The sequence below is a fragment of the Euprymna scolopes genome, chromosome 32 (assembly GCF_053919585.1).
Source record: "Euprymna scolopes isolate OS-2025 chromosome 32, ASM5391958v1, whole genome shotgun sequence".
Classification (NCBI taxonomy): Eukaryota; Metazoa; Mollusca; class Cephalopoda; order Sepiida; family Sepiolidae; genus Euprymna; species Euprymna scolopes.
In genome coordinates this window covers 48,223,653-48,236,359 of record NC_136513.1, presented here as the reverse complement: position 1 = coordinate 48,236,359, position 12,707 = coordinate 48,223,653, and the positions used below count along the sequence as shown (strand labels likewise).

The 12,707-nt window shown below is 33.0% G+C and overlaps 1 protein-coding gene across 17 annotated transcripts in view; it reads right to left on the bottom strand.

Moving 5' to 3' along the window:
* Positions 1 to 12,707, bottom strand: part of LOC145256322 (calpain-B-like) — a 267,137-nt gene that overhangs the window by 60,222 nt on the left and 194,208 nt on the right. For all 17 annotated transcript variants that reach the window (XM_080115058.1, XM_080115066.1, XM_080115067.1 and 14 more), the window contains 4 exons: positions 8,586 to 8,761; positions 6,734 to 6,897; positions 4,157 to 4,371; positions 2,389 to 2,425 (listed from right to left, as the gene is read on the bottom strand). In XM_080115058.1, the coding sequence (XP_079971184.1) occupies positions 2,389 to 2,425; positions 4,157 to 4,371; positions 6,734 to 6,897; positions 8,586 to 8,761 (592 nt within the window). The remainder of the gene's footprint in view (positions 1 to 2,388; positions 2,426 to 4,156; positions 4,372 to 6,733; positions 6,898 to 8,585; positions 8,762 to 12,707) is intronic.

The following is a 12,707-nucleotide window of genomic DNA, read 5'->3' as shown; positions in this document are numbered from 1 at the left end:
AAAACAAAAATGTTATTTCATCATCATCAGCAACAACATTAGTTTAACATTTTCGGAAATAAACTTCAATAAAGGCAAAAAAAAAAAAAGAAAAAAAAAAGAAAAAGAAGGTAGAAAATCAATGATTAATGCTAACAGATGCTTGTCTAAGATTTATTTAGATGCACCAACTCAAAGCTAAAATCTTGGACATATGTTTACAACATAGGACCAGAACCACGGACTTAGGGACTGATTGGGAGAAATGAGACTTTTGTAGTCGTATAATAGTGTCAAAAAAGAAAATCTTTTCATGGTATTCATTTTCTCACTCTGTAGACATTTATGCGTGCTATAGACTAAGTTGCTTATATCACTGCTAAATAAGGGTTAAAGAGAGACGACTCTTCAATATTAAAAAAATCCACGCACATTGATATTTTTAATAATGGTTCTGACAAAGGTTGGTTGGTTGTTTTTGTTTTACGGCATATCAACCTTTTTTTAGGTTATTTAATGCCGAATCTAGTTATTTTGAGGAACGATTTTTAATGAAGTAAATTTTTTTTTTTTTTTAGGTCAGATTCTATTTAAGCCATAGTTGGGACCCTAACAGGTACTACCACTCCGGGTCAGAGTGGACCTGGGAGCAATGGCAATTAAAGGGTGGCTCCACACTCCCCAAAGCCCGCAAACGGGGGCCTCACCATTGGATATAGTTTAAGGTCATATCCAGGACCGGTTCTGACAAAGGGGAAAGAATTGCTGTTTTCTAGGTTAGAATCTATCCATTTAACATTTATCGTTTTTAAACTTGAAGTACTAAATTCTATCAAAATAATTTGGTGAGCTTGCGAGTCAATAAGAACGAATTGGATTTTAGAAGAAACACGTGCTCCCCCTTTCTCTCACTGTAGTGATTTTTTGTCAGGTTTTGCATAAAACCCGACATCTATAATATAAATCTCACCTGTCTGTTTAAATGTATGTATGTATGTATGTTTGTATGTATGTGTGCCTAAAACTTTCAACAGAGGCGACAGATTTTCACGAGATCAGTATAATTTTAAAGCTCGACACTTTCGACTACAAATATCGAAAAATTGGCCAAAAAGATTAATTCCTTCACCCTCAACTGGACTCTTTTCTACAAGGAGGGGTCGCTTTTTTCACCGATATTTTTAAAAGTTATTCCCTCTTTTAGATTGTCTAGCCTACGTCACTTCCGGTTTGATGGTGGTCGCAGCAGCAAAGACGTCAAGTTTTTTTTTCCCATCCTTTTTCTCCTTCCCTGTACAGGTTCAAGCCTGCCTGCCTATTACCACTTTTTTTTTTTTTTTTTTTGCTCAGCACACACCTCCGGGCAACGCTGGGCACCCAGGCTAGTGCTTAATAATTCTTTGAATTAATATTCAATCATTTCATTGCGAATACAACTTTGAAGAATATAAACACTGAAAATAGAAAATGGATCTTTGGATTTTTGATTTACTTTCAACAGCCTCGTAACTCTTGCTTTCCTTATTTTGTCCTTTAGTCCTCACATTCCATGAGTGATATTTCTGACAAAGAGGAAAGAATTGCTGTTTTCCAGGTTGGAATCCATCGTTTTAATATTGATTGTTGACTAGTTTTTAATTAAATCTTTTTCTTTTAACACCTTAAATTAAATGGCTTTATGCCTTGTCTGGAAGCGATTTTCATAAAAAGGATGGAATAAGAAATGGGTATACTTTTTTTTTTGCACAAGTTCAAACTGTCATAGTGCTTCCTATTAATACTGGAATAAAAAATATAAACAGCAGAGTATAAGGTTGATCTTGAATTTATTTTTAGCAATCTCGTAAATCTTGCTTCACTTGATTTGTCCTTTAGTCCTCGCATTCCGTGAGTGAGGTTTCTGACAAAGGGAGAAGAATTGCCTTTTTCTGGGTCGGACTATTCATATAACACTCATCATTGGTTGGTTTTTGACCTTGAAGTAGTATTCTCTTTTTAGTTCCTTACATCAAGTGGCTTCATACCTTGTCTGGAGCAATTTCCATATAAAAAACAAAAAATAAAGACAAGCCATCTCTCCATCTTTAAATGTATGGAATTATGGCAATTTTGCAGAGACGTTTTGTAATTTTAGATTTGATTAAAACAAGAACAAAAATGAAAAAAAAAAAAATGAAGAAAAAAAAGAATAAAAAACCTGAAATAGCAAAAATATTTTACAATAATATGGACAATGTCTTTTCTATTTATTGATAAGACATTTTCAAAAATGTAATATTCAAAATGAAGATGTAGACATACAATACCCTGAAAAGTATGGAAGGCAAGAATAAACACTTAATTGTTAATTGGAAGATAACATTTTTTTAATTGTTTAAAGAAATAAAAAAGAAATGGATCATCTTTTACCTGCACATCATCCAAGCTTGTTTGTTCATCCATAACTCTAAAAAAAAAAAAAAAATAAATAAATAAAATAAAATAAAAAATAATAATAAAAAATAAATAAATAAAAATTAAAATAAAAACAATTAAACAAAAAATAAAAACAAAGAAAAAATAAATAAACAAAGAAAAAATTAAAATAAAAACAATCAAATAAAAAAATTAATTAAAAAAAAAATTAACATTAAAAAAAATTTTCAAATAAAAATAAAAAAATTAAATCATCATCATCAGTTTTACATATTTTGGTATGTGTTAGAGAGCTTTTAAAAATTTACTTCTAAAGTAAACTATCTCTGACCAAGTCTTTATTTATCCCTCTTCTGTTCATTTTTATCATTTCCTCCCATGTTTTCTTTTGACTTTCTCCATGTAAACTAACCTTGCTACCTCAACTGTTCTACATCTATTAAACCAAGAACTTTCATCTAGGTTTTGTTTTTAGCATTCATTCTTTCGCTGTGGCCATACTAACGAGGTCGTCTGTTCAGCACACTCCTTATGCTACGCAAACCAATCTATCTCTGGACAGGTCTTTATTAATTCATCTTTCCCTTATGCCCATTTTTAATCATGTTTGTACGTTTTCCTTGGTATTTCCTGGTGAACTGAATCAGCTACCTAAACAATTCAACATCTACGAACACTAAAAAATTCCGTTCTTTCAATGTAGCCACACAAACGAAGTCTTCTGGTGTTCACACAACTCTATGCTATACAAACTAGCCTATCTCTGGACAGGTCTTTATTTATCCCTCTTTCTTAGCCTCTTCTACCACTCCTTACTCTTCTATATCTACTAACCAAAGCAGTCTTATCCTTTCATATAAAAAATAAAGAGAAATTTGTATGATGTACGTAGCCATGATGAAACAAAAATATCATATTCTAAAAGTCACATAAATTGATCAAGAAGTTTTATAAAGAAAATCATTTTTAAGTGATTAATGGGAATTTGTAGGCATTACAATAAAATCTCGCAAGTTTCAATTATTGAGTTATCTGTTTTTTTTTTTTTTTAATTTTTAGATCGTTTTCAAAATGATGGATAACATAGCCACTCCTCTATTACTTATAAAATTTGATTTTCTTATATAAAAATAAAACTACTTGATCAATTTACATGATTTTTGGAATATGGTATTTTCATTTTGTATTGGGTATGTACATCATATCGATTTTTCTTTATTTTTATTTTTTAATATAAGAGGAATTTCGCACAAGAACCAAAAAATCAAATCGTAATAAAAAAATATGGTAAAGACTAGTGATGGGAAGATTCAATATTTTTCTTAATTCTGATACAATTACCGATTCCGATTCTTTAGAAATCTCTACATATTTAACTATAAAAGTGTTATTTTGTCCCGATTATTGTAAAAAGAAATGCATCTTAAATGTGCCTATATTTTCTCAAATGTAAAAACACACTTGTGAGGGGATGATCTAGAGAGTTTAGTCTTACTGGAAGTTAAAATCAATAAATATTTATTATTTTATTATTACTTTAAGCAGTGGAAGATGTTTCTTAAATCAAAATCAAATAAAGATAATTAAAGGAATCTGTTTTGGTATCGGAAAATAGGCTAAAATTTTTCTGATTCCGATACCAATTCCCCAAAAAGCTCAGATTTTCTTATTCCCGATTCCGATTAATCATCCCAACACTAGTAAAGACATAATGATTTGTCAGAAAAAAAAAAAAAAAAAAAAAAAAAAGAAAAACATTTACCCTGTTGTGTTTGCTTTTTCACTGAAGACTCTCAACAAGAAATCTGCCGACTGCCTTGGTTCAAATGTCGATGGAACGATGATGTAAGATCCCGGTTCCAATTTGTGACGACCACAAACCTCTCGCATGTTGATAAAAGACGGGGATTTGGCACAGGAAGAATTGTACTTGAAAAAGTTGACGTCTTTTACTCCGTCTTCTTGTCCTTCTTTTAACTAAAAATAAAAATAAAAATAAATAAAGACACAAAACTTTATCAATAAAAATGAAATCAAAATATCAAAAGAAAAATCTTATTTTTTGTTGTGCATTATGAAGAGAAAAAAAAAGAATGAAAATATGATACTATGGACCCCCCCCCCCAATTGTTATACAATGGTTAAAAAAAAAAAAAAAAAAGGAAAAAAAAAAAAGGAAATAGTTTTCAACAGAACAAAGGTATAAGATCTTCAGGCCAAGATCACAGTGTCCTGATGCTACATTTCACCTTTTCTATTCTCGGTCAGTGGAGGAGAAATTCTTCATGATTGAGACAATTTTTATTTTTTGTTCCTATCCAGAGTGCCTTTTTTGGGAAGCTGGATTTTCCCCACATTAAAAACCGACCTTGTGTCTAACTCTGCCCTCGTAGGGAGGCAAGTAAATAGGAACAAAGGTATAAGAAGTGAGGTTGGTAGAATGACAATGGGAAAGTGGTTGTGCAACAGATTAGTGCCCTATGATTAGCTATCAAGTATGCTAGCTAGTTTAGTTATGCAATTGGCATAGCTAAGGCAAAAAGAACAAATTAAATATTTGCAACAAATAATGAAAAATTAAAGACACGTTAAATATTTGGAGCAAATAGAAAATAAACAAAAATGACAAGAATGGAATTGTAAACAAAGTCTGAATTAAGTGTTTACGATAACAAAAATAGGTTCGGACAATAACAAAAGTTGGCATTTTCAGGTGCAGAGAGATGACATAATCAAGTTTCAGAACAAAGAAATATTTTGATTACATTAGGTTAAGCAGGAGAATTGGTTTTTAGTTACGGAGAGATACGTATGGCGACTGATTGTCACTTTTTGTTCTAGGAAGGCAAGAGGATGCTACAGGAAGATGCAAAAACTAGCAATAGGAGATGAGCCCGGGTGTGCAACTCCATCTGACTTAACATGTATCTGTTGAAGACTGAAAATAAAGCTACAGTCGAAATTTAACTAGAAGTTGAATTGGTTTTACTTCTCATGTAATTAAATTAGAAGGGTGTATATTTCAGCGTCTCCAAATGAGATGAACTACAGACGAGAAGAAAAGATGATGAAACTGTAAAGTATGTACATTAATCTGTGTGCTATGCAAGCCTGATGCTATTGAACAGTCATGTTTACTGATCTTCCTGTGAACTGTTGTATAAAGTACTTTTCACACCCATATTGATATATTATTGTGAAGATTGTTAAATTATGAAGCACCAGCAATTTAGAGTTACCCTCCCCCCCTTTAAATAAAAAAAATAAAAAGTTCTTTTTAATTAAGTTTAACGTAGTGATATGAAATCTAAGATATATAGTTTGTTTTAAATATTTTAGTTATTACTTTTTAAACCTAACCTCCTCTACGGTAAAAAGAGTTTATACCAATCAAGAATATGTCAGAGTCGGACAGAGGATGCACTGATCTGACATGGTTCTGTGCAGTTCTAGGTGGTCCACACTCCCAGGCTTTACCTTCTGGTGCTTTGAAAAGGGTTAAGTTTCTTGCTAATCGCCCGATGCATTCCTATTAGGGAATAACAATGAGGTTGCTAAGTAATTTGTTGTAGGCTAGAGTGTTTAACTTGCTGAATGTTTTTCAATCTCAAGTTTCTAATCTTGTGTCACATCTTCCTGCTGTAAGAGGTGGGGAAATAACTCCCACTAAATATAAATAACCCAAATAAAAAAAGGTTAAAAAAAAAAATAAATAAAAAGGAAAGGGTAAAAAAAAAGAAAAGGGTAAAAAAAGAAAAGGGTAAAAAAAAAGAAATGGGTAAAAAAAGAAAAGGGTAAAAAAAGAAAAGGGTAAAAAAAGGTAAAAAAAAAGAAAAGGGTAAAAAAAAGGAAAGGGTAAAAAAAAGGAAAGGGTAAAAAAAAGGAAAGGGTAAAAAAAAGGAAAAGGGTAAAAAAAAAGGAAAAGGGTAAAAAAAAAGGAAAAGGGTAAAAAAAAAGGAAAAGGGTAAAAAAAAGGAAAAGGGTAAAAAAAAGGAAAAGGATAAAAAAAAGGAAAAGGGTAAAAAAAAGGAAAAGGGTAAAAAAAAAGGAAAAGGGTAAAAAAAAGGAAAAGGGTAAAAAAAGGAAAAGGGTAAAAAAAAAGGAAAAAGGTAAAAAAAGGAAAAGGGTAAAAAAAAGGAAAAGGGTAAAAAAAAAGGAAAAGGGTAAAAAAAAAGGAAAAGGGTAAAAAAAAGGAAAAGGGTAAAAAAAGGAAAAGGGTAAAAAAAGGAAAAGGGTAAAAAAAGGAAAAGGGTAAAAAAAAGGAAAAGGGTAAAAAAAGGAAAAGGGTAAAAAAAAAAGAAAAGGGCAAAAAAAGGGTAAAAAAATAATGAACATTTACCTTATAGATAATATATCCGATGGTAAGTAGATCAATCCCCTCTTTTCTTTTCTTTCGTCTATCTTTCTGTAGAATGGCTATGATAAGTGTGCAGAGGTTGTCATCATCATCGTCATCAGCATCCGTCAAAGTCACTTTGTACTGGGGGTTCGTCCAAAACGTCTCTGGAAAGATAAAAAAAAGATATTCATAGATGGCATCCCAAGATTAGAAGATGTACCGATAAAAAAAAAAACAAAAAAATACTGGGAAAGAATGAGAAAAAGAGAAAGAAAAAGAATGAGAAAAAGAGGAAGAAAAAGAGGAAGAAAAGACAGGTTTAACAAACTTTTGAGATAAACATTATTTTGAATATTTGGATTATTATTCTCATCTTGGATGTTATTCTTGCGTTTCTATTGAGGTAAACTTGACCTTTAGGTGCATCTGTATGGAATTTTAAATGGAACCCTTTACCTGATCCACGTGATATGTAACTGCTGGAGGCATGATAGATAAAAACGCCAAGAAATAATCAAAGCTTTCACAAGTTGAAGGTTCAATCCTCAATATGAGCAAGACTAATACAATTAGCATATCTGCAGATTCATTGATGCTATATTTTTTTTTTTATCCTGGAACAAGCAAGAGAAATGCCTTGAAAATAAGAAATGGTATTTTGCTTTGCAGATCTCGATAACGCTTTTGACAAACTACCAAGAGATGTTGACGAAAGTTGTTCAAGAAATATACATGAATGTTCAAAGTTTTTTTAGAATCAGCAACATATTCTAATGATGATGGCAACCTTCTGTCTAATGAGACAATGGCATTCTGCATCTAGTCTGGTACACTCCAACGTCTGCTGTGACTATAAAGTCGAAGCTGGAGTTAGCTCTCCAGAAGCAAGCATGGGCGAATGATAAGGACACTAGTTACCAGGGTCTCCTTCTAGGTGTTGAAGACTAAGTCCGATGGAAAGGCAAGCCAATACGGTTGTAGCCAGAGCAGCTGCAAAATTTGCCGGACAGGTGTTGCAGTGCTTCACTGTTCGCCTATCGAGACTCAAAACCGGATTTTTGTTAGGATTTACGCCTTTAATCTTTGCCTTTCCCAAGGTATCTTACAAGGCAGTGAAATTATTTGTCCATACCGATTCGTTCAGACCATACACAAAGAGTTTTTGTATGAGCAGATGGTTGTTGATGGAGTCTAACACCTTGGCAAAATCTAAAAAGACTATGTCCGCCGTGTCGCCTTTGTCCAATAACATCATCACAAACTCTTCCATCACTAGAAAATTCATAAGACAGGAGTGTTTTGGCATAAAAACCATGGGGTAAAAAATTAATTGTTATGAAAACAGTTTTCGAAGACAACGAAAAATGAGTTTTGCTAAATTGGTTTAAGATTTTCAAAGTTTTTAGAAAATAATTACCTCCCTTATTATAATTTCAACTTTTTGTTTATTTTTTTAGCAAAACTCAATTTTCTCTAATCGTCTTTGAAAAAAATTTTCATTAATAATTAATTTTCTACCTTATCGCTTTTTTGTAATTTTTGGATATGTTCATTACTGAGACATAACAAGTAAGTAGATACCATTGGTTGTACTTGCAATTTAATATTTCAATTTTTGAATTTCACTCTAATAACGAAGAAGCACCATTAATTCTTGTATAATCTGGATTATGTGAATTAAATTTCTCATTCCGTGAGAATAACACAAAAGATGAGATTAATAATCAGAATAATCGAAATTATAAATCTTTATTTAGAAAACTTTTGAGAAAAAAAATGTTTATGAGAAAGGTAATTTTTTGATCAACCTAATTGATTGTAAATGCTAATTTTTGTCCACCAAAGAACTTACCAATATAGTTCCTGCAACCACCGGCACTCACACCTGGCACCCAGGATCCATTTTCGCAAGTTGATTCCCAGCGTTTCTTGGATCTTGCATTCAATTCTTCTTCATCTAAAGAATCTGGTGCCAAGTTACAAATTTCAAGTTTTTTGAAATTTTTGGCGAAATCTTGGAATGACATCCTGTCATAAAAAAATTAGATTAATAAAAATTGGAAGTGGATGAAGCTATATAATAATGCATTCACGTTTGTATGTATGTTGACACCCATCAAACATTTAAAAAAAAAAAAAAAAAAAAAAAAAAAATGAGATCATCAAATGATGGTGATTAATGATTAATCTGATGTCCATAAGGTAAAAAAAATCTCGACTTTATTCATTTTAAAATGAATTGTTCCAAAATAAAATTATCATTATTATTATCTTTTAGTGTTGGGACGATTAATCGGAATTAGATTCGGGAATCAAAAAAATTGGAACTTTTTTAAGTATCAGAATCGGTATTGTAAAAATTTGTGCCTGTTTTCCGATGCCAAAAACGATTATTTTAATTATCGGGCTCAACAGCAAGTGTGTTATTTCCAGCAAAATTATCGTTTTGATTTATAATTTTAGAGTAACTTAATAAACAACATAAAACATTTGCATTTTTGTGTTGTTGTTGAAGCGTGTGTGTGTGGGGGGGGGCATGAGTGTTGAGCTATTCAGTAAGGGGGGCCCAAGGCTCACCAAAAGAAATGCTGGTTTAAATTAATTATCACAGAACAATTTGCTTTTCATGTGTGTTAGTATGGTGGGTGGGTTTTTTCTTTGGTAATTGTGTACCATTATGGGGATAGAGGTGTTGTTGATCACAAACAAAAATTCCATGCGCAGAGTTTCTTTCACAGAACTGTCTGTGGAAAACAATACAATGTCTCTGCTTCCCGACTGACTATAACATGGTTGTCTTGAAATCTAATGTGAATAAATTCCTATTGAGTTGTCCCCTAAAATAATGTATGCCCTACCCAATTTCCACCATAACTGATCGTGTTGTCTCACAAGCTGCCCAACACTTAACCCTTATCCTAGAGTGGCCTCCAATCCTTGATAAGTGGTGACCTTCTAAGTAAAAAAAAAAATTTCTTTGTGCTTTTATTTGTTCTTTCAATGTACGGGAGGAAATCACTATCCAAAAGCCAAACTGCCCGTTTTACATCTTTATCAATTTGCCACATCCATTTACTGTGCCAGTGATGTCAGAGTCAGGGCATGTAGACTTCTAATCCAAGATGGAAAATTCCACTCCATCTAATTTTAAATGTGGAAACTTCCCATCCTAATTCCTAACTCTTTATGACCTGAATTATGATGTAGATGATTAAAAAATTATTTGTTAATTTTAGTTTAAAGGATGATAACAGGATTTTAAGATTTTTTCACTAGAACGTTCTTCCATTAGAAAACGATAGCTAAACTACCACTGAGAATTTTTGCATTTCATAAACATTTTTTTTTTTTGCAAAGGAGTCACCACTTATCAAGGTCCGGAGGCCACTCTAGGATAAGGGTTAACGAGGGAGTGGTCAAGGAGAACATGCCAGCCATCGTTAGTAGTGGAAATTTGGTAAATTGGATTACTTAAGGTGATGGCTAATCAAGAATTTGTTCACGTTGGACTTGAAGACAACCATATTGTAGTCAGCTGGAAAACGGAAGAGAGTTCCACAGGCGTCCAGTTCTAAGAAAGAAGTTTTGTTCATGGAATCTACATTTAGGCTTAGGCACAGATAAACAGTGGGGGAAATTATTGATAGTGGTTTCAACTAAAGTGTTTTTGGTGTAAGTCAGGCCAGGAAGGAACCATAGATTGGAGCTCAGACGAGAACTTGCCATGAAAATAACGATAAAGCAGAGGCAAGCTTGCCACGTCTCTTCTGTGGGAAAGAGGTTCCAGGGAAAAGTAAAGGGTATCCTCCACTAGGCTACGAAGTCTATTTTGAACTCTGTCAAGGCAGGATAAGCTATTTCTAGCAACTCCTGCCTAGATATGGCAACAGTTCTCCATCCTTGGACGCACTTGGCTCTTATAAGTGTAGAGAATTGCATCAGCAGTGAGATATTTAATGAATGATAGAACAATCCCACCATTTTCCCAGCAGCCTTGGCAACAGATTTGATGTACGTGTTCCATCTCAGATCAGGTGTAAAGGTCAAGCCCAGAAGTTTGTCAAAACATGGAGCCTCCTCAAGATGAGAGCCATTCGTTTCAATTGATACCAGACAGGGATCAGAGTGTTCATGATGGAAAGATAGAAGTTTGGTCTTAGATGCATTAAAATTAACCAGCCACCTTTTTCCCCCATTGCAATATGTGCTCAAGATCAGAGAAGAAAGAATCAGAGAGAACTTGGTTGTTTACGAAGTGTTGCCATAGATGATTGTGTCATCAGCATAAATGTCTACAAATGATCTTACAATGTGATTTGGAAGATCATTGATGTAGATCAGAAAGAGAGTTGGGCCTAGGATGGAACCTGAGGGACTTCAGCATTCTGATTTTTGCCCATCAACCACTACTCTTCTGAACCTATCAGAGAGAAATGATTTAATAATTGAAAAGACGTTTTCAGCTATACTGTAGCTGGAGATTTTGTGGAGTAGACCTTTATGCCATACTCCATCAAAAGCTTTTGATATGTCAAGGGAAATTGCCTTAGAAAGGAAGCCTCCATTGAGAGATTTGCTAATCCTATGAGATATAACTGTTAACACAGCAGCTGTAAATCTAGCAGAATGGAAACCATATTCCATGTCACTGAGGAGGTTATTTTTTCTGAGGTGGTTGACTACTTCTCTATTTAACATAGATTCTAGCAACTTACTCATGATGTACAGAAGACTGATTGGTCTGTATTGAGAGAGAGATGAGCGATCACCTGAATTTTTAAATACGGGGCAAACTAATGAGGTTTTCTAGTGTGTTGGGAAGCAATTTTCCTTAGACAACGCTTAAATAGCTTTGTAAGTATGGGAGCAAGTTCTGGTTGAAGCTTTTTCAGCACTATAATAGGAATGCTGTCAGGGACAGTTGCTTTACTGGAATCAAGATTTTTGATTATTATCCATTGTGCTTGACAACAAACAAAACCCTCCACTCTGAGACAGATGGCGGCATACTGAATGTAAACAATGGACAGTTGCAATCTGGGGGTACCTGGCATCTACCCAGATACTGAACTAATATGTACAAGGTGTATCTGAATCACTTCCCACTTTATTTATGCCGTTATATTCATTTATTTATGACTGAATGAATTAGTTCAATCAGGTCATAAAGGGTTATACACTTGTCTCTAATATAATATATATATATATATATATATATATATATATAATATTGTTACAATTGTAAGTATAATCTAAGTATCTATAAAAGTGAGAATGTATGTGTGTGAGAGGACACTTCTAAACCAATATACTCAACAAATTTTTGATCCACAGACTTGAAATTTGGTATATAGGGTATTAAGACATCTGGCAAACCTTTTAATCAGTTTTCATCCAGAAAACAGGGCTGCTAAGGGGGTTTAAATTGAAAAATTAGTGTGTGGGGTGGGGGCATCAGATTTTTATTTTATCTATTTGTCAACTGTTTCACGAATGCGCATGCGCAAACCGTTCACATGACAGATTGCTTATGTTAATAAGTAGGCTTGAAAACATTTTTGAAAGATTGTGTCAAGCTGGCCTAATGATTATCATACATAACTCACTGGCTTTAGGTTTTGGTCTCAGCTTGAGTAGTTTTTTTTTTTTTTTAACTTGCAAGAAATGAACTGTTTGGAAGAAAAAACAATACTTGCATACATGTCTCAGTTTCTTGTGTGTTTTTTTTTTTTTTTTTTATAGAATTTAACGTTAACCTATGATATTTCTGTTTGTAATAAGACTTCTGCATTAATTACAATATAATATTTATGCATATTTCAGGACCAGGCAATGCTGGGTGGCCTGCTAGTATTTTAATAAAAGAGGAACAAGAAAAAAAGAGTGTTAGTAATAGAATTAACATCACTCGCACATATCTTCGTTTCTTTCGATTTCTTTTTACTTCATTTAAAAAAAAATTTTTTTTTAAAAA